The following is a 21,662-nucleotide window of genomic DNA, read 5'->3' as shown; positions in this document are numbered from 1 at the left end:
CATGCCAGCTGGGGAATTCTGGGAGTTGAAGTCAACACACCTTAAGGCATGCCAGCTGGGGAATTCTGGGAGCTGAAGTTCACCTGTCTTAAAGCATGCTGGCTGAGGAATTCTGGGAGTTGAAGTCCATCCATATTAAAACATGCCGGCTGGGGAATTCTGGGAGTTGAAGTCAACACACCTTAAAGCATGCCAGCTGGGGAATTCTGGGAGTTGAAGTTCACCCATCTTAAAGCATGCTAGTTAGAGAATTCTGGAATTTGAAGTCCGTCCATATTAAAACATGCTGGCTGGGGAATTCTGGGAGTTGAAGTCAACACACCTTAAAGCATGCCAGCTGGGGAATTCTGGGAGTTGAAGTTCACCCATCTCAAAGCATGCTAGTTAGAGAATTCTGGAATTTGAAGTCCGTCCATATTAAAACATGCTGGCTGGGGAATTCTGGGAGTTGAAGTCAACACACCTTAAAGCATGCCAGCTGGGGAATTCTGGGAGTTGAAGTTCACCCATCTTAAAGCATGCTAGTTAGAGAATTCTGGAATTTGAAGTCCGTCCATATTAAAACATGCCGGCTGGGGAATTCTGGCAGTTGAAGCCCCCCATCCCACCGCATCTTCAAGTTGCCAAGGTTAAAGAACCCCGTGTTAGATTTTTGGGGAAGCGTCCACAGCTACCCCCTGGCCTCTCTCTTGCAAGCAAGCATTCGCACACATGTGCGTCCCAATGACCTCAGTCAGCTAATAATCCTGGAATTACAGCCGCCTTTATTCCACGCGGGCATTTCAATTACGGCACGGAGCAGAAGCAGCAGCACCGAGGACCTGGCATCGAGTCTTGGATTCTAGAGCAGCAGGTCCCGACGTATTAAAAAAACGCAGATGAAAATGGATTTCCAGCAAAGCTTAATCCAACTCCCAATTTTCACAGCCACCCCCCCCCCTCCAAAAAAATAGGCTGCCTGCAATTACACACTTACAATTTAATTTGTCGAACAGGCTTAGCTGGGAAATTGTAACAAGGGGAGGGGGGAGTTTGAAAGAAAAATAAAAAGGGAGGGGGAGTGAGAGACATGGGTGTGTGTGGATGAAATAAATAAGCATTAGCGGTGGGGGGGGACACAATTTGCAGTATCGTCTTGCAAACACAGTTGGGAGGGGAAGGGAAAAAGATATTTTTGAGATGTTGTTGAGATACAGAATCAGGCAGGCGGGGGTGACATCATTGGGGGCATCTTTCCTAGCCGGGCTGATTGGGGGAAGTCTGCGTTGGGGTGGTGGTGGTCAAAAAAGTCAAAATGGCAGCTGGGACTGGATCACCTCTTTTCTGTGTGCATGACATGTTCTATGCAGCTTAAAAAGGAGCATGGTTTCCCTTGTGGAGTACAGTGAAGCCGTTAGCATGGCAACTCCACTGCGCTGCACAGTAGAAGCCATTTTGCGGCAGTACAGTAGAAGCCATTTTAAGGCACAACAGGCTGAATTGTAACAGAACATCCACCCCGGAGGGAATGGAGACTTTACGGTATCCTTCCCCTACCAAGCCATGCTGACAGAACCGGTAGTAAAAATTTTTGAATCCCACCACTGTTCTGCTGAACAAAACTCCGCATTGGCGACATGAAGGCATCCGGCCAGTAAACACTCTGCTAGCTCCATTCAGTTGCCCAGACTCCATCCCACAAGGGATGATGGGGTCGTTAATTGATGATGATAAGAGCCAGACAGAAGTAGTGCTTGACTTACAACCATTTGTTTAGTGAATGAAGTTCCCACAACCCTGATAAAAACTGACGGTCATTTTTCATGCTTCGGCTCACTGCAACATCCTCACGTGATCCAAATTCGGACACTTGGCAACTGGCATGTACGTATGACGGTCGCAGAGTCCCGGGATCACGTGATCTCCTTTTGCCACCATCTGACAAGAGTTAGCAGGGAAGCCAGACAAACTTCACAACTTCACCGATTCAGTTAAGGAAGGTTGTAAAATGGGACAACATTCACTTCACCACCGTTTCACTTAGTGATGTGAATTTTGAGTTCAGCTGTAGTTGTATGTCGAGGACTACCTGTGGAACAGAAGAACTGCCTTCCTATGAAGGTTGTAGTTTCTCCATCTCTGGAGGGTTTCGCGAAGATCACTGGATGGTCATCTCTCCAGGGAAGTTTAATAGACTTTTCTTGCATGGGGCTGGGCTAGATGATCCTTGAGGTTCCCTTCCAACCTCTATTCTGATCCTGTTATATAAAGCCAGTAGATTTTCCTCAGTTGTATGGATGACCTGCTTTTCCGCTGCCTGCTTATTCCGAAATTAAGCCTCCGTGGCCTGCATCCATGTTTGGTCACACTTGGGTTCCGCTCAACTAAAGCACAAAGCCACAAATGTGAAGGGTTGTGTTCCTATCGCATAGGCTTCCAAACAAGCCAAGTACATTGAAGCTTAACAGGAAGGCCCCAGTTTATGCAACAGGCTGGAAAAACAGCTGTACAGTAATTTCAGTAAAACGCTCCATGCAAAATTGCCCAAGCTCATTCGGCTGGCTTTGGCATATTGCGCGAAGCGCTGTTAGAGTAATTAGAATGAAACCGCAGTTAAGTTGTTCATGAGTACAGTCAGGTTGCTCTCGAAGGGATTTATGGTCAGCCATCACTGGACACATAGAGATCGATCCCCTTTCCACACCATTCAAGAGACAGCAAAAAGCTAAGAAGGAAACAAGAGGTCTGGAACACACCCTTCCTAGCAAAGCACATCTAGATAAGCAGGGATTGACACCAGACAAACAATGTAGTGGAAAGCAATACCCCAATCAAGGAGAAAAGCATACCTCCACCAACATTGGCAGGGCAAGCTACTGTTTATGAGGAGGTAGCGAACTCAACACTCACTAGCACTGATGATGTTACCAAGTTGGGTAATGAAATGTCTGTGAGTAAACAACCAAGTTCAGAGAGTATCAAGTAGAAGTATCTCCTATTGGAAGTTTAATGTTTGATTGTAATACAGCAGTGGTTCCCAAACTTGGCAACTTTAAGACTTGTGGACTTCAACTCCCAGAATGCTCCGCTAGCTCTTCTGGCTGGTGAACTCTGGGAGTTGAAGTCCACAAGTCTTAAAGTTGCCAAGTTTGGGAACCACTGTAATACAGTATAGTTGGATTGTAGATTGAAGTAATCATGTTCAAAGAAACAACATTCCAAGCAATTCCATCTACATTTTTTTTTGAGCATGGGACATGCCAATTTTAAGACAACTTGAGGTAATAAAAATAATTTTGATATCTGAGGTCATATATGCTTAAAAGCAGATGGAAGGTTAAGAAACATGAGAAAGAAAGAAAGAAAGAAAGAAAGAAAGAAAGAAAGAAAGAAAGAGACAGAGTTTATCTATATAAATATACAGTGGATAGATGGATGGATGAATGGATGGACGGATAGATAAAGTTGATCTATATAGCTATGCAGTGGGTGGATGGATGGATGGATGGATGGATGGCTAGATAGATAGATAGATAGATAGATAGATAGATAGATAGATAGATAGATAGATAGATGGTAGGTAGGTAGGTAGGTAGGTAGGTAGATAGATAGATAGATGGATGGATGGATGGATGGTAGGTAGGTAGGTAGGTAGGTAGGTAGGTAGGTAGGTAGATAGATAGATAGATAGATAGATAGATAGATAGATAGATGGTAGGTAGGTAGGTAGGTAGGTAGGTAGGTAGATAGATAGATAGATTGATAGATATAGAGATAGAGCTATAATAGAACATAATTATAACTATGCTAAGGCATAATTGTGGTTGACAAATCACAGATACGAGGTTCACAAAAGTAATAAAGCCACAACCAATGAAATAACAGGATTGGTTAACTTTCAAATCCAGGTTATTTAAAATCTATAGTTGGCCGATTTCAGGAACAGTCCAAACTCCTGCCAAACTTACTAACCAAACATTGTTTAATTACAAAGGACAGTTTCAACTCATCTGTTTCTAAGATCACAATGCTCAAGATGCAGCAAAAAATATTTTTTTCCTTTTTTAAAAAAAGTTATCAATCTCTTACGCAACATGCAACGCTCAAGGTATATAGGAAGCTGGGTTTGAATAAAAATTAAACCAACATTTTGACAGTCCATGGCAGAAACAATAGGCTGGGGATTAGCTAGTCGAAGGTGATTCCGGAAACCCACCCAGGAGTTTTGCAGGCTGCGATTAATTTATTACTCTTTGTCTTCCAATTTCACCAAGGGAGCCTTTCTCCTCCTTGGTTAATTAGAATCAACATAGTCAGTATGGAAATGGAGTTAATTTGAGGCACAAACAGGCGGTCTCATTCACTCAACCCCAGGGGCAGGAGTCCCAATTAACACCTCCCTTCTCTCCTGCAGAAAACTTCCAGGGAAAACAAGGGTTTGGGACAAATGCCAGTTTAATGGGACATCTTGATGATCTACAGAGCAATTCAAAGAAGGGAGATAGGTATGTTTACCCTGGAGTGGAGCAGGAAAACTGCCTGGGGTTTCTAATCTTGCAGGAATCCACAGATTTTGAGAAGCGTTGAAGGTGCTGGTTTATTTTTTTCTCTCCATGAAACCCTACATAGGATGCTAGAGGTCCTTGGAGTGAAACAATAGGAAAGTCCAAGTTTGTGTATGTTTATGTTTTATCCTTCAAAATCCATAGATGCAAAAATCGAAGAATTGTTGTTGTTAGTTGTGAAATCGTGTCCGACCCATCACAACCACATGGACAACATTCCTCCTGGCCTTCCTGTCCTCTACCATCCTCTGGAGTCCACTGAAGCTCACGCCGACTGCTTTGGTGGCTCCATCCAGCCACCTCCTTCTCTGCCGTCCCCTTCTTCTTTTGCCCTCCATCGTTCCCAGCATGAGGCTCTTCTCCAGGGAGTCCTTCTTCCTTCTCCTTAGGTGGCCAAAGTCTTTTGAGTTTCCTCTTCAGGCTCTGGCCTTCTAAAGAGCAGTCAGGGTTGATCTCCTGTAAGACTGATCGGTTGGATGGCCTTGCGGTCCAAGGGACTCAATGCAGGAGTCGTCTTCTCCAGCACCAGAGTTCAAAGGCCTCCATTCTTTGGCGCTCAGCCTTCCTTATGGTCCAACCTTCACAGCCATCCATTGCAACTGGGAAAACCAGATCCTTGACTATACGCATTTTTGTTGGCAGGGTGATGTCTCTGCTTTTTAGTCTGCTGTCTAGATTTGCCATAGCTTTCCTCACCAGGAGCAAAGAATTGAGCGAAAGCTAATATGCACAAAGTTTTGAGGGTTTTTTTTTTCAGGGGTTATCTATCATAAATTACCTATCCGGAAATTCCGCCTTAGTTCTAGGTTCCTTCTCTCCTTGATTCGTTTCCATCCATTGCTTCTTGTCCTGCCTTCAGGGGCTTTGGATAATAATAGTTGACCGTCTCTTCGGGGCATCCCCTCAAATATTGGAAGGCTGCTATCATGTCACCCCTAGTCCTTCTTTTCATTAGACATACCCAATTCCAGGAACCGTTCTTCATGCATTTTTGCTTCTGGTCCCCTAATCATCTTCGTTGCTCTTCTCTGATCAAAGTTTGGTTGGATAAGCAAAGGAGTTCGTTGCGCTAAAAGAATTTCACAAGGAAATAGCTAATTTGGAAGCAAGCGGAGTCTTCCCAATTCACCTCCAAATTATATCTTATCTTTTGGAGATTGGTCGAATAACTAAGTTACTAATTTTGAGCCCTCCAGCCAAATAGCCCCAGCCTTATCCTGCTCCCACTTCTGAGAGAGAGCTGGGGGAATTCGTAGAATCGAAGTTTGCATATCTTCACATTGTCAAGGTTGAGGGATACCCTCATGAGTCTGGAAGCACAAAGAAATGAAGAGGAAAAAGGCATTTCACTCATTCAGTCCTAAAATCTTTGTTTGAGATTTTTCACCACTCACAGGCCTTCGAGACTGAGGTTTGTATATATCTGCATTTGGACCGAAACAAAATTGCATGCAAGATCACATTTGCATTGCAAGCAAAACAATTTTGCACACAAAAACACACATATTTGCATGTGGGGGAAAGCCCTTTTCATATGGGGAAAAAATTCTGAAGAATCACATTGGCTTGATATATTTTCCCCCCTCACATCCTACAGATATTTCTTACATCGAGAGAGAGAAAAAAAATAGTTCTTGAGATAGCGTGTAATGGTTAAGACCCAAAAAGTATTTGCACTGGGCCAAATTATCTTTCTTTTCCAATGCCATTCCTGTGGGGTTTAGTCAATGAAATTAACATTTTACTCCATTTTTACTACCAAGGGGAAATTTCTTGATGGGTGAGGACAATTAATCAGTGGAACAACTTGCCTCCAGAAGTTGTGGGTGCTCCAATCACTGGAGGTTCTTAAGAAGAGACTGGATACCCGTTTGTCTGGAATGGTATAATCTCCTGAGTAGGGGGTTGGACTAGAAGACCTCCGAGATCCCTTCCAGCTCTAGGATTCTATGTTGAGTATACAGTTGACCCTTTCAGTAAGGCCATTTCTCCAACCCGCCCAGCCCCAAGGTCCGGGGGGGGGGCACCACAGTCAGGACAAAACTACCCCTGTGTGCAAATCCCTCCAGGAATTCCAAGCCCTTGTTAATACCATCAGAAATGTTCCGAGGAAGGAGACACAGGCTGCCTGTGCGGTTCCAGGACAGAGTGGTCGGAGGGAGGGGCAGGGGGAAGGGGGAAACAGGAACAGATTGGACCACGTACAGGTACTCCTCGACTTACGCCCAAAATTTCCCTTGCTAAGAAAGGCCTTTGTTGAGCTCTGCCCCGTTTTACAAACTTTTTGCCGCCCTTGCCAAGTGAATCGCTTGCCGTTGTTAAGTGAATCATGCAGTCACTGAGCAAATCCGGCTTGTCGGAAGCCAGCTGCGAAGAAGGTTGCAAATGGCGATCACTTGACCCTAGGAAAACTGCAACTGTCCTAAATATAACTGGGTGCCCGAATTTTTGATCATGCAAAGCTTCGAAGGTCCCAAGTGTGAAAAGCCCGACCACAAATTACTTTTTGCAGTGATGTTGTAATTTCGAACGGACACTAAACCAACGGTCGTAAGTTGAGGACTGAATCCTTGGGTCATTTGCCCTTCCTTGGCTTCTTGTTCGGATATCCTGAGCTCTTTTGGTGAATTCAAGGGCATTTACAGCTTCCCCCACCCAACCAGCTCCTAATCATATTAAAATATATATTTTAACTATAAATTAACAGCATATGGGAGATTCTATTAAACTCTTGAGATTCCACAATGTAAAAAAGTTGTGGAGACTCTGGAAAGAGTGCAGAGAAGAGCAACAAGGATGATTGGAGGGCTGGAGGCTAAAACATATGAAGAACGGTTGCAGGAACTGGGCATGGCTAGTTTAATGAAAAGAAGGACTAGGGGAGACATGATAGCAGTGTTCCAATATCTCAGGGGTTGCCCCAAAGAAGAGGGAGTCAAACTATTCTCCAAGGCACCTGAGGGCAGGAAAAGAAGCAATGGGTGGAAACTAATCAAGGAGAGAAGCAACTTAGAACTGAGGAGGAATTTCCTGAGTTAAAACAATTAACCAGAGGAACAACTTGCCTCCAGAAACTGTGAATTCTCCAATACTGGAAGCATTTAAGAAGAGATCGTTCAACCATCTGTCTGGAATAGCAATAGCAGTTAGACTTATATACCGCTTCATAGGGCTTTCAGCCCTCTCTAAGCGGTTGACAGAGTCAGCATATTGCCCCCAACAACAATCCGGGTCCTCATTTTACCCACCTCGGAAGGATGGAAGGCTGAGTCAACCCTGAGCCGGTGAGATTTGAACAGCCGAACTGCTGAACTGCAGTCAGCTGAAGTAGCCTGCAGTGCTGCATTTAACCACTGCGCCACCTCGGCTGGTAGAGGGTTTCTTGCCTGAGCAGGGGTTTGGCCTAGAAGACCTCCAAGCTCCCTTCCAACTCTATTCTACTCTGCTCTGCTCAATTCCATTCCACTCCAAACAAAATCAAGAGGAGAAAGAAATATATACAGCAGCCACTATTACACTAGGTAAGTTGAAATCAAACAAACCATGTTAAGAGCTAAAGATGACACACAAACCGAACAGGACAATTAACCAGTGGAAGGGCTTGCCTTCAGAAATCCTGGCTGCTCCATCACTGGAGGTGTTTAAGAAGGAACTCCATAGTTGCTTGTCTGAGACTGTATGGGGTCTCCTGCTTGAGAGGGGGGTGGGCTAGAAGCCCCCCGTGGTCCCTTCCAGCTTTATTCCGATTCTGAAAACCACAGGCTTGCCACGTATTGTGAGTTTGTGGCACTTCAGTGTATAAAAATCTCCTTTCTCCATGAATTCTTCCTTGGTAGTTTTTGAATGAGACTCTACTGCCCTCTGCTGATCAGAAGGTATTTTACAGGAAGTTCAGTGCTGGGACTTTTCACACAACGTTGCAACTTTACAGTGGTACCTTGGTACTCAAATTGCGCTGAAACTCATCGAATTCGGTACATTTTGACGTGTACGTTTTGTACTCATTGTTTCTTTGGTACTCAATGCGCAAGCCACAACTTGTCAGTGTGGGCTGCCTTGTGACTCAGTATCTTATTCCTTAAGGGGGAAAGAAATCTGTGTGGTGCTCTTATTTTTCTGCTTGGGGATAAAGATAACATATACAGGATTGCTGCACAAGCTATCAAAAGTTTCTACTCAAGATTGTTTTATGAATGACGCAAATATGACTCAACAGTTTGAGGTGACAGCCAAAAATGCCAATGCAATCCTAAATTGCATTAACAGAGAGATTCAATCAAGATCAAGGGACTAATACCACTCTATAAAGACTTAGTAAGACTGCATCGAGAATGTTGCATCCAGTTTTAGACACTATAAAAAAAGATGTTGAGACTCTGGAAAAAGTGCAGAGAAGAGCAACCAGGATGATGAGGGGACTGGAGGGTAAAACATACGATGAACGGCTGCAGGAACTGGGCATGGCTGGTCTAGTGAAGAGAAGGACCAGGGGAGATGTGAGAGCAGCCTTCCAATATTTGAGGGGCTGCCATAAAGAGGAGGGGGGGCAAGTTAATAAATCCAATAAACAAACAATAAACAAGTTATTTTCCAAAACACCTGAAGGCCAGAAAAAGAAGAATGGATGGAAACTGATCCAAGAGATTCAATCTGGAAATAAGGAGGAATTTCCTGACAGTGAGAAGAATCGACCCATGGAACAGAAGTTGCCATCAGAATTTGTGGGAACTTCATCACTGGAGGCTTTCAAGAAGAGACTGGACTGTCAGAAATGATGCAGGGACTTCCTGCTTGGACAGGGGTTGGACTAGATAACCTACAAGGTCCCTTCCAACTCTTGTTATTCCGAACGTCCATCTCTTCTGTTGTCCCGTTATTGTTTCTTTCCTACTCTGGCACGTTTGGTGGAAGAGCTTCACAAACCCAAACAGAGAAAAAATATTCCATTAAGGCGAAAGGAAAAAGGAGCCAGATTGTTTTCATTCAACATTTATTTTGTTTCCTTACTGTCTTCAAGGTGGTTCCCTATTGATACAAAGGTTAAGAGTCACAGACACAAGACAAATGGAAAAGAGGAAAAAAATTAAAAGAAAGCACTCCTTGTCTAAATACAAAGAAGGGAAAAAACAAAAACTCCACACGGTAAAACAAAAAGTGTGTATAGTGTTTTGCAAAAACACTTTCTACAAACTCAAGACCAAAAAAAAAAAAAACCCTCTTTATATCGCTTGAAACGCCTACTCCCTATATATTTTTTTTTAAAGTTTCGTATATAAAACCGGATCGTTTCAAAAGTGTCCCCCCTTTGTTGGGTTCGGATTTTTTTTTCTTTTTTTTTTCTTCTGTATTTTTTTTTGCAATTCTGGAAACAAACAAAAAAGTTTTACAAAAGAACATTATCCAGACGTCTTGCAGATTTCAAAGGTTTTGATTTCTTTCTGGATTTTTTTTTTTTTTTGCTTGTACATGATGAACAGCAATCAGACCTCCTGAACCTTGGAGAGCTACTATGATAGATTATCTAACATTTCTTCACATGTCCTAGCTACTACAAACAGGAATATTTGGGGGGTTGGGGGGGAGAGGGCAAGAGAGAGAGAGAGAGAGAGAAAGAGAGGGGAGGGGGAGAAGGAAAACCTGGAGTGTATTCTAATACACAAGCAGGGTAGGGCTGCCAAGAAAAGGGGGTTTAAGTGTTGGAAGGGGAGCGGGAACTTAAGCACGTTCACCCCGGATGCGGCGGGCCAGCTGTATGTCTTTTGGCATTATAGTGACCCGCTTGGCATGGATGGCACACAAGTTGGTATCCTCAAACAGGCCCACGAGGTAGGCCTCGCTGGCTTCCTAAGGGATACAGAAAGGAACAATTAGAAAAAAGGGACTGATCGTTACACAATCGAAGTCGGGATGGGATGATACATTCCACTTTGCCATAACCTTCTGACTTTTCCTTGCTCCCCCTTCCTCCCCTCCCAGGTCACCATCCATACTCCAAATTTCTTTATACCACTCATCCATGTCTATTCTATTTGGGCAACTGTCGCTCTCTCGATAACGCCAATGTCAAAAAAAAAGGGGGGGGGAGATCTTTGGACAGGGTGGATAAAAATTGATAATTAAAAAAAAAATCAATAAAATGTTAAAATTTAAATTGGACTTTTTTAAATTGGATTTTTAAAAATCAAATATATATTTAATAAAATATATTTTGGATAGTTAAGTAACATGTTTTCTAAAGATAGTTTTCTGTTGAAGATACATGCATAATTTAGTTTATTTCAGCATGAAACGGAGCTTCGTTATGTAGCAGAATAGTATATTCTGCAATATTGGGACTGGCGGTGAGGCAACAATGGGTCAGAGGAAGGGCCACTGCGGGACAGAGATGACAGTTGCTCTTTAAAAATTATGGTTTAAATCGAGTTGATTTAAATCTACCCTGTGCTTGGAAGAGGATATTTCAGAGTGTGTCATCCCCGTCCCGTCGTGTCCTCCCCACACACGTACGCCTTATCAATTTATTCAAAAGACAGCTTTCCAGGCTCTGGATTTCACCAGTCTTAGCCTGGCACAAAAAGGAGAATCTCTGCAGAAATCCAGAGCCCTCTCATTACCGAACAAAGCAGACTAAATAGCAGAAGCTTATGTGCCAGAACAACGGTCTCTAACCTTGGCCACTTTACGACTTGTGGCGTTCAACTGAAGTCCACAAGTCGCAAAGTGGCCAAAGTTGGAGACCCCTCTGCCAGAAGATTTAGCACTAGCAGTATTAGGGGGTACAGTCCTAGAGCAGACAAGAGCTTTGGGGACAACACTTTTGAGATAGGCTTGGCTGTCAGTGGAATAGCTGTCTAACTACACCTTAAAACAGGAAGGGGGAGATTTTGAGGACAGCCACTGACCTGCAAAGCCCCGATGGCGGCACTCTGGAACCGCAAGTCCGTCTTGAAATCCTGAGCAATTTCACGGACCAGGCGCTGGAAGGGCAGCTTCCGGATCAGCAACTCTGTGGATTTTTGATACCGCCGGATTTCTCGCAGGGCCACAGTGCCAGGCCTGGGTGGGATAATGTGGAAGTAAGTTTAACACGGCTCACCTCCCACCGGCGACTCCCAGGACCCTTTGAGAATCAGAAAAGTTCTTTCCACAGAAAAATTCTGTAGAGATTCTCAGCCATCCAGGTTATGAGTCTCCACATCTGACCAGAATAACAAGAGTTGGAAGAGACTTTAGAGGTCTTCTAGTCCAACCCCCTGCTCGAGGCAGGAAACCCTCTACCGTTTCGGATAAAGAGTGGTTCAATCTCTTCTTGAAAACCTCCAGTATTGGAGCACCCACAACTTCTAGTGGCATGAATTGTTCTGTCAGGAAATTTTTTCCTTAATTGTAGCCCCAAAGGTGCTTTTTTTCAGGAGACAACTGGACTTCCTTTTTTGTTTCGAAGACCTTTCGCTTCTCATCCAAGAAGCTTCTTCGGCTCATAGTGGAAGATATAAACTATGAATCTATGTTGTGAATCTATGAATGAACATATAGTTCATTCCCCCACCATCCAGTCAGAGCTGAAGAAGCTTCTTGGATGAGAAGTGAAACATCTTGAGTACTACATTGAGTACTGCAATGTGCTCTACATGGGGCTGCCCTTGAGGAGTATTCGGCGACTTCAGCTAGTCCAGAATGCGGCCGCGCGAGCGATTGTGGGTGCACCTCGCTTCACCCACGTAACACCTATCCTCCGCGAGCTGCACTGGCTACCTGTCGATCTCCGGATACGCTTCAAGGTGCTACTTGCCACCCATAAAGCCCTCCATGGTAGTGGATCTGGGTACTTGAGAGACCGCCTACTGCCGATCACTTCCACACGACCTATTAGATCTCACCGATTAGGCCTCCTCCGAATACCATCCGCTGGCCAATGCCGACTGGCAACCACGCGGAGGAGAGCCTTCTCGGTGGTAGCTCCGACCCAATGGAACGATCTCCCCGTGGAGATTCGTACCCTCACCACCCTCCAGACCTTCCGCACAGCCCTTAGAATCTGGCTATCCCGTCAGGCCTGGGGCTAAAGATTGTAACCCGCCCGAATGGTATGAATGTTGTGTTTTAATCATGTATTGTCTTATATGTAAAAGTCTGTTTTTCCCCCTTCCTTTGGATTGTGAGCCGCCCTGAGTCCCCCCAGGGAAAAGGGCGGCATATAAATAAACCTAAAATCAAAAAAAAAAAAAAAAAAAAATCAAATCTTCAAAAGAAAAAAAACAAGAAAGTCCAGTTGCCTCCTGAGAAAGCACCTTCGGGATTTCCACTGAAAAGTTATTAATGATGGCAATCAAACGAAATGGACATGCAAACTTCCCCAATGGAGAAATAATTCTGGAGGCGAGAATGGGGACTCGTTGGGTTGCAGGGCCTAAAGCAACCCCCACTCCCCAATTCCAGCAAAAAAGGCTTAATCCAAATACCTGTAACGGTGAGGTTTTTTCACTCCACCGGTCGATGGTGCACTTTTTCGAGCAGCTTTCGTGGCCAGCTGCTTTCGTGGCGCTTTCCCACCAGTGGATTTACGGGCAGTCTGCTTGGTACGGGCCATTCTGGAAGTTTCTCAGGATGCAAGACGTCTGCTAACAAAGAGAGCGGATCCTTCATTATAAGACATTAACGCTTTCCCAGCATGTTCTTGTTTTAAAACAGAACACTTAAGAAGCCCGACAATTTTCAAATATTTATCTCGATGTACAAAGTCAACTCGCTTTCTTGGAAAACAGTCTGCTTACAAGAAATATATTTATAAATAGGAAAAAAAAATGAAAGGGGAAAAAAAACTTTCCAAAGCCTTTCAAAAAATAACTTTCCTATTTTGGCAACCAAAATCTGTGGAGAATGTGAGTTTCTTGAAACAGTCTTTTTCTTCCAACATACTTTTTTCAGGAGTTTCTTCTGTAAACTAATGTAAATTCATATATTTTTCCCCGACGGTTTACAAACCACTCAGCTTCAGAAAAAAAGTGATATTCTGAGTCCTGGACACTGCAAGAGATGGCTTGCCGCTCCTCCTAGCAGTTGTTAAATGGATCAATTTTATCCAATGGGTGTTGGGTTTTTTTTTGATGGAAATCGGAAACAAGCACCAGAAACCAACAAAAAATGTTGGAAATGATAGTTTATGGGGCTGCAGGATGCTGCAAAGATGAACCGGTTGCCAAGCACCCGTAATGTGATCCTGTGATTCCAGGGGGGAAACCCCGTAACTTCAAAATTTGGGTGCTAAGTAGCTTTTGCAGGTCCATCGTAACTAAGCAACTGGTTGTAAGTCAAGGAGTATTGCTATTGTAAAACCACAAGGCATGCCTACAGTCCTTGGATCCGAGTAGGATCCACCGGACCTCCTGGACCACATTTAAAAAGTTTAAGAAAACAAAACAAGAATGGGTTCTTCAAAGCAGTTTTGGAGAAGAATGATCTTATTGAGGCCGTGTTTGTTCCAAGATTAAAAATAAGTGCTGGATCTGTTTAGATGAGAAAAGTCTGATTATAATTTGTCTTATTTTTGCATTGTGTGTGGGTAGTTGCTCTAATGTTGTAAGCCCCTTGCTCTGATTGAAGTGGCCCAGAGGTTGCAGTAAATACAGGTGGTCCTCGACTTACAACAGTTTAGTTTTAGTTTTATTGAAATTTGTATGCCGCCCTTTTCCCTGGGGGGACTCAGGGCGGCTCACAGTTCAAAAAGGGGGGGGGGGGGAAGACAAACAATATTCCACATGGAGACAATACAACGTATTAAAAAGAGAGCACAACAGTCACACAATCACACAATTGTGTTACAAGAACAGTGTTACAACAATACTGAAAAATGTTACTTATGACCGTTTTTAACACACTTATGACCGTTCGAGCCTCCGGGTGGACATGTGATAAAGATTCAGACGCTTGGCAACTGACTCATACTTATGACGGTCGCAGTGTCCCAGGGTCACATGGTACCCTTTTGCGACCTTCTGACAAGCAAGTCAATGGGGAAGTCAGATTCACTTAACAACTGGGTTACTAGCTTAACAACTTTGGTGATTCACTTAAGAACCGTGGCAAGAGGTCGTAAAATGGGACAAAGCTCACTTAGCACTTAATGTCTCACTTAGTAACAAAAACTAGGGGCTCCGTTGTGGTCATAAGTTGAGGACTACCTGTAAAACAAGGATTAACGCAATAAATTTGCAGTACAAGCAAAATCTTAAATATTTGCAAAACCCACAGATAAAAATCCAGCTTTGGATTTGTCTTTTCGAGGCACTGAAAAAAACAACAACATTAAAACGGAATAAGAGTTTCCCTGTAATAAATGAAACAGATATTAAGATAGGATCAGGGCCCAGGAACAAAAAAACGAGGAAGAGAAAAGAAAAAAAAAACCACAACTCGAGGCCTCGTAATTAACATCTAGAAATAATTTAAGATACAACTAAAGTGGGCCTGTCAGGGCCATCGGACTTCAACTCCCAGAATTCCTACTTAGAAGCTCCTTCCCAAAGCAACAGCTTGGAATTCTGGGAGTTGAAGTAGCACCTAGACAGAGTCGGCTGGGTTGCGCGAGACTAGAGAAAACTCCACGCCCCAGAAGCCTTTGCGGAAACCGTTTCCTCCAATGGGCTGTTCGGAACGCTAGGAACACCAACCATGCCCCCGCCGCCCCCCTGAACGCACGTACGCCGCGGAGCTTTTCTTTCCCACTGGCCAGCGCGCGGCCACCCAATCGCCTTCTAGCCCGGGCTCGCTAAAGAGCAGAGGGTGGGTGGGGGGGGGGGAAATGGCTTCAAAGGCTCCAGGCAGACTGACACCGAGTGGGCGCCAATCAGCCTCCACCTTTCCAACCTATCACGAATGCGGCCGTAATCGTCGTCCTTTCGACCAATCGCCGGGGGAGGCACACGGAAGGCGGGATTAAAGCTCTACGGGTGTAGTGGGGGGGGGGGGGAGAAAATGAAACGCATCGCCTCAAACGACCTCAAGTTTTTAATGCGCCCCCTTTTTTTCCCCGTTGCCCCCCACGCACGTATCCGGCGTCGAAAGGGAGCTAACGGAAAAGGCGGCGGTGGGGCTTACCTCAGCTCGTCCGCCTCGCGCTTCTGCGACCGTTGGGCGCCGTGAGTCGTGTCGCGGCCGCGCTCGCGCTGCCTCCTCGCCGACTTCCCGCCTTTCCCGCCTGCCCCCACAGAAAATGGCGGGTTCCAAGGCCAGGCTTTTTAACCATCATGCACCGCGGCTGGAGAAGGAGGCGGGAGCCAGCGGAGGAGGGAGGGAGGGGGAGGGTCAGCTGAGGTGAACATGGCGCGCAGGCCGCCATCTTGGCCCCGCGGCCTTCCCGCTTCGTCGTCCAGCTTAACGAGCCCCGGTGGATTTGGCGGCAGTCGCGAGCCATGCTTGTCGGCTCCAGGGCGGCTTGGATGAGGCAACCAGGGGACAAAATAGAGATTTATAAATCTGGCTTCTCAGGATAACTCAGTCAGTCCGGAGGGAAGGGGGTGCCGAAGGATCCCGGTCAGATCCGTTGCCTTCCTGAGGGGACTTTCTCATCGATCTCGTATCTGTGTTTTAAATCTCTTCTATGGCCGTCCTCTGCCTTTATATGAGGTATCTAGGTGGACTATAAAGGGCTATTTAAGCGTGCGAGTGTATATATACAGGTGGCCCTCGACTTCGAAGAGTTCGTTTAGTGACCGTCCAAAGTTATAACGGCCCTGAAAAAAAAAGGGACTTAGCATTTTTCATACTTATGACAGTTGCAGCATCCCCATAATCATATGATCAAAATTTCAGATGCTTGGCAACTGACTCGTACTTACGACGGTTGCAATGGGGTTATGTGAGTGCGTTTTGTGTCCTTTTTACAAACGAATTCAATGGGGAACCCAGATCCCCTTAACAATTGTGTGACTAAGCTGCAGTGATTCACTTAACAACGTCAAGAAAGGTCGTAAAGCGGGTCAAAACTCACTGGTCTCCCTTAGCAATATCAATTTTGGGATCAATTGTGATCGCAGGTTGAGGACTGTGTGTAGACAGTCCTATACTTAAGTCATTATTTGATATAGTCCATTAATTTTAAATAATTCAAGGCAGCAAATGTATGTAATACTGCTTCCTGCTCATATTTTCCCCACAACCATCACCTTCTGAGGTGGCTTCAGCTGAGAATGAGTGATGGGCCCAAAATCACCTAATGGGAATTTTATAGATTTCTAGCTTGCTTTAACTGCTAGACCAAACTGCCTAGCTAACAGTTACAAAGTGAATTAAGACCAGTCCTCACCCTCATGACCATTGCAGCAAAATCAAGGGGTGGGGGGTGGGGGAAGAAACCAGATTCATATTTTCTCATCTTTCCTACTATCTCCTGTTGGTAATCTTACGATTTTATCACTTGTTTGCATCTTATGATTAATGATTGTAACTATGATTTATGACCTATTCATCTTTCCAAGGTGGGTTTCCACACAGGTTGCAACATCTTGGAAGTAACATTTTATTAAACGTTCAGTGCATTTGACAATGTTTGAGCAAAGAAGTCAGAAGTGGGTATAATAAAGCACACAATCCTGCAGTGGGGAAGTGAGGAGCAGCAGGAAAGAAAGAAAGAAGAATGCACATTTTCAAGTTAAGATGTTTTAGGATTCTAAAATTGTTGTTCGAGACAAAGGGTTTTTTGCATCTGGTTTCATCATCTATTGGAAGCGTTTGGATACGACGAAAGCAAACATTTGATGAATCTCCCACTCTTCCTATTTTTCTCCTTTTTCACAATTACTGGTCAATAATGCAAGTATTTAAAAAAAAACATAAAGAAAGCTGTATTTGCATGCAGCACACAATGAAAACAGAAAGCAGGTATGTTAGGAGTTGCAGACTTAATTCACACCCAAGCACTGAATTGGAGCCCAAGTTTTTCCATCCAGCCTTGATCAGGTTGGCATCCAGCGCAAAGTTTTCAGGGAACTGCCAGGTGTCAAGCAACATTTCAGCAGCTCCCGTCATTGAGCGATTCGCCAAGATGAACAAAACAGATTTTTTCTTGAGCTACCAAATAAAGAAGAAATTTATTTTTAAAATCCTGCATGTGGAAGGAAGCAAAAGATTCTTTAGAATGTAGGATTGCTAATATTTGTTGCTATTTTCGCAAATAACATTAAAAGTAATCACGATTGATTACTTGCAGGAGGCAGGAGAGCAGCTGTTCTTAAATACATGCTAGTCTTTTTAGATTTCAGATCTGCAGTACATGGACAAAGCCATCTAGAAATTCTCCAAGCCAATGCTAATAAAAGATCCACTGCCTTTAGAGAAAAGTGTTTTTTTCTGTAACATTTTTTTTAAAGAAAAAGAAATTATTCCATTTTGGGGAAAAGCAACGTTTTACTGGGACCCTTTGAGAAGTTAAAGAGTGATGTCATCCCCATAGGGGCCCCAGCCTCATCATTCTTTACAGCAGGTATTTTTTAGACAAAATACATCGAATAAAAGGAACTTCAAATTAACTCTGATTTTACCTCTGTTGCATTTTGAACTGCTAGCCCAGGCCTAAAGAGGTCTTCATGCCAAATTTGCTTTGATAGCCTTAATTATCTTGTTGAGTTTGACATCGTCGTCCACAAAGCCATCTCCGTTCTAGAGAAAAGGAGGAAAGATTCAGTTCTGCTGTGTAAATGACACAAGGAATTTGCTGCACTACTAAAAATGGCAAAGACTCTTCATGCCCAGGCACGCTCAAGCCATTGCCTCCAGGCAGATTATGCCCTTCAGCGTAACTAGATTTGCTCTTAATGAGAGGAAGCATTGTTCTCAACTAGCCTGGGAAAAGGGGGAAGAATGCTCAACAGTCTTTCTTGGACTATCATTTCAGGACCTCTCCCCAGGGAATTGTGCCTTTGAGTTCTTCCACAAGGAGAGGTTTCCTGTCTATCTGAAATACCGGTTAAAGCAGGGTTACAAGCCCAGCTCTTCCATGCCCGCGTGCTTGTAGGCACAAAGAGGCCATGGTTCCCTTCCCATGGTGAACTTTACATGAATTCCCCAGAATTCAAAGAGCTGCAAACAAAACCCAATTGTCTTCCAAACCACATCTTCTCTCCTAGCTTAATAACCCTGAAACCAGATATCCTGCTAAGTCATAACATGGTTTATTTAGTTTTAGGCTTGATGGGGTGTTGTGCAACCACCAGATTTGATTTCATAAACCCATCAGAACTTGGACAGCTGAGCTCCCAACAACTTTGTTCCTCTGTGTTCTTTGTTGACTTCAGTGAAAGGGTTTTTGATGTTGTTGAGCTGCTTACCTTTTTGGAGTGCACCGTCTTCCCAGCTACTATCACTTCAAACCATCCTGTGACTTGTGGAGTCCCTTCGCCGCTCTAGATGGAACAGAGACACCATCATCACCCCTTAACCACCACAGACTGTAAAAAATCAGATGTTTTTAAAGCGAGTTTTTCAGCTTGCATTATGTCTTTACAGAGCCGAGACCTTTAATTAAAGTGCAGTTGATAAATGACTTAAAATGGCCAGCCGAATGATATAATCCTCCTTCTTGCCCCCAAATCTTCTCATTTAGGGAACCCGGTGAAATGACCAGAGGTAAAAAAGGAAGGTGGAATCGGGAATGGCTGGAAAGACTCACAATTTCCAGCTTGCCCGGAAACTCCTTCTCGAGTTCCTTCTTGAGCTGTAGAAACTACAAGGGGGAAAAAAGGAGAAAGTTGTAAAGTTCAGAAAGATCCAAGCTAAATAGGTTTCTCAGAGAAATTAAAGTTCACTTGGAAGAAGCATATAAAATGCAATTAAAAGACAACTCCCAGATATGACAATTAAAAATAGCTCCCAGCTCACCATTAAAAATAATTGACATACCTTGGGTTTGTAGCCTCAGGCTCCGCTAGAAGCAAAACAAAAGGAAAAATTAACATTTCTGCCCATTTGTCAGCAAAAGAAGCTGTCTCATCATCACCATAATTCTCTATTACGCTCAATCAGATCCCTACAATGGCAAATCCAGAAACAAGCATTCAAATGTGTTTTATGGAGTTTGGCAGTGGATACATTTTCCTGGACCTGCCAAAATCTCAAGATAACATTTTTTCTTGGAGGAAAATTGATTTACCACCCAATTGGGAGCAATATTGCTGCTGTCCAGCCCAGCAGGGTGGTGCCAACAATGCTAGCTAATGGAGATAGTTAGACATGGTTCCATCCAAAGGGAAAGCCCAAGAGCCACATGCAGGGACCTCACTGCTGCTGTTTTGCCATGCAAAAAGACAATAAAGAACATTTTAGGGACTGGTATGAGCCAACATTGTTGGGCAGCTGCCAAAAAAGCAAACGCGCTGCATTAACAGAAGGCTAGAATCAATATCGTATGAGGTGTTAATACCAATGCCTTAGTAAGGCCACACCTAGAATCCTGCATCCAGTTTTGGTCACCACGATGTAAAAAAAGATGTGGAGACTCTGGAAAGAGTGCAGAGAAGAGCAACAAAGAGGATTAGAGGACTAATCTGATGAAAAGAAGGACTAGGGGTGACATGCAGCAGTGTTTTAATCCTCGAGGGGCTGCCACAAAGAAGAGGGGGGGTGTCAACCTATCATCCAAAGCACCAGAAGCCAGGAGAAGCAGCAATGGGTGGAAACTAATCAAGGAGAGAAGCAACCTAGAACTAAGAAGAAAGATCGATCAATCAGTGGGACAACTTGCCTCCAGAAGTTGTGAATTCTCCGACACAGGAAGTTTTGAAGAAGAGATTGGGCAACCGTTCGTCTGAAATGGGATAGGATCTCCTGCCTGAGCAGGGGGGTGGACTAGAAGACCTCAAAGGTCCCTTCCAACTCTTGTTATTCTGTTTCCATGTATAACCATATATTTTTCTGTATGGTTACATGTGCTCTCCCCTTGGATGGGGGAGACCAAGATGCAAGTGCCGCTTCGTAAGGTAACAGAGCCCGGTATGGGAGGCTGAGTTTGAACTACTAGCAAGCCACAATTGCCTTCCCATTGGCTATGCAGAATCCAAGACCCTCTACGAACCCAAATTGGACAATTAGACGGGGCAGAGGAATTTTGGAACTTATCCAGGTGCCTCATTCCTTCGGTGACAATATTTTATTCAGGGCTCGGGGAAGCCATTCCCCATAGACTTGGGAGTTCAGGTAATGCTCCACTTACTGAGCCCTCAGAGTTAGGTCAGCACTGAAAAAAGTGACCGACAATCAGTTTTCACAATTACAACTGTTGCCGCATCCCCATGGTTGCCTGATCGAAGTCCAGACACTGGGCAACTGCTTCATATTTATGAAACTTGCAATGTCCTGGGGTCATGCAATCCCCTTTTGCACGGGAAAAAAAAGACAGCAAGATTCCCACGACTGTAAAACGCCACAGGTGAACCTGCAAACGCCTAGGAAACCCAGAAAACAAGCTCCCCCACCCTCTCTCTCCCAAAAGGATCTCGCTGTCCAGGATGCAAACGGCTCGGCCGGTGAAGGAGGGCCCCGCCTGGCTGGAAGCCCCTTCCCCAAAGGTTGCAGAGCCGACCCCGCCCCGCGGGAGGAGCGGGGATCACCGGGCCGCGCTTCCTTACCAATAAACCACCTTGATCTTGACCGCCATGGTTGCGCGCGCCGCCTCGGAAGGGCGGACAGAACGTTCGGATCGCCAAGGTTCTGATTTGGAGCGTTGCGTCGCTCAGGGTTTTAACCTGACGCTCGGACGATACCACCGTGCGGGGGAAAGGAAGGGGGAGATTTAATAATAATAATAATAATAATACAGATTTCTTTCTGATGCTCCAGCTTTTCTTTTCCAATCCCCCGGGTTTGCATCAACTCGAGGAGCTCGCAAAAATTGCCCGTGGATATATTTATATATTTAATTTTTATGTATCAGAGCAATGTTACTCGGTGTGTGTCCCCCCCCTTCCTCTGGACAAACTATTCTAGCAGAGACCAGAGTCACGTGACAGCCGCAGATCTGAGCATGGTGATTTTTTTTTTTTAAATTAAAATAATAATCAACCACCAGCCCTTAAAAGTGAATAGAAATAGTGCATGGGGAAAAAAAGAACGCGATTAAAAAGTTCG

General features: G+C 44.4%; 1 protein-coding gene and 1 long non-coding RNA gene across 3 annotated transcripts; both read right to left on the bottom strand.

Annotated features, from left to right (window-relative positions):
• Positions 1-9,520: 9,520 nt before the first annotated feature.
• Positions 9,521-15,788, bottom strand: LOC116515976 (histone H3.3A). Of its 2 annotated transcripts, none has more exons than XM_032228307.1 (4): positions 15,642-15,788; positions 13,007-13,165; positions 11,447-11,600; positions 9,521-10,388 (listed from the first exon to the last, which is right to left on the bottom strand). In XM_032228307.1, the coding sequence occupies exons 2-4, from the start codon at positions 13,132-13,134 to the stop codon at positions 10,260-10,262; spliced, it is 411 nt and encodes a 136-aa protein (XP_032084198.1). In that variant the 5' UTR covers positions 13,135-13,165; positions 15,642-15,788; the 3' UTR covers positions 9,521-10,259. The 2 variants fall into 2 exon arrangements, with proteins under 2 accessions (XP_032084198.1, XP_032084199.1); XM_032228308.1 differs by having other exon boundaries at positions 13,007-13,162.
• A 1,262-nt stretch (positions 15,789-17,050) lies between these two features.
• On the bottom strand, positions 17,051-21,263 carry LOC116516173. Its single transcript, XR_004256313.1, has 6 exons — positions 21,164-21,263; positions 19,440-19,464; positions 19,210-19,263; positions 18,869-18,943; positions 18,083-18,200; positions 17,051-17,612 (listed from the first exon to the last, which is right to left on the bottom strand). It is a non-coding gene; the product is annotated as an uncharacterized LOC116516173 (long non-coding RNA).
• Positions 21,264-21,662: the final 399 nt, after the last annotated feature.

This window comes from Thamnophis elegans, chromosome 12, assembly GCF_009769535.1.
Source record: "Thamnophis elegans isolate rThaEle1 chromosome 12, rThaEle1.pri, whole genome shotgun sequence".
NCBI lineage: Eukaryota > Metazoa > Chordata > Lepidosauria > Squamata > Colubridae > Thamnophis > Thamnophis elegans.
The sequence above is the reverse complement of the archived record's forward strand: the minus strand, read 5'-3'. Positions and strand labels throughout refer to the sequence as shown.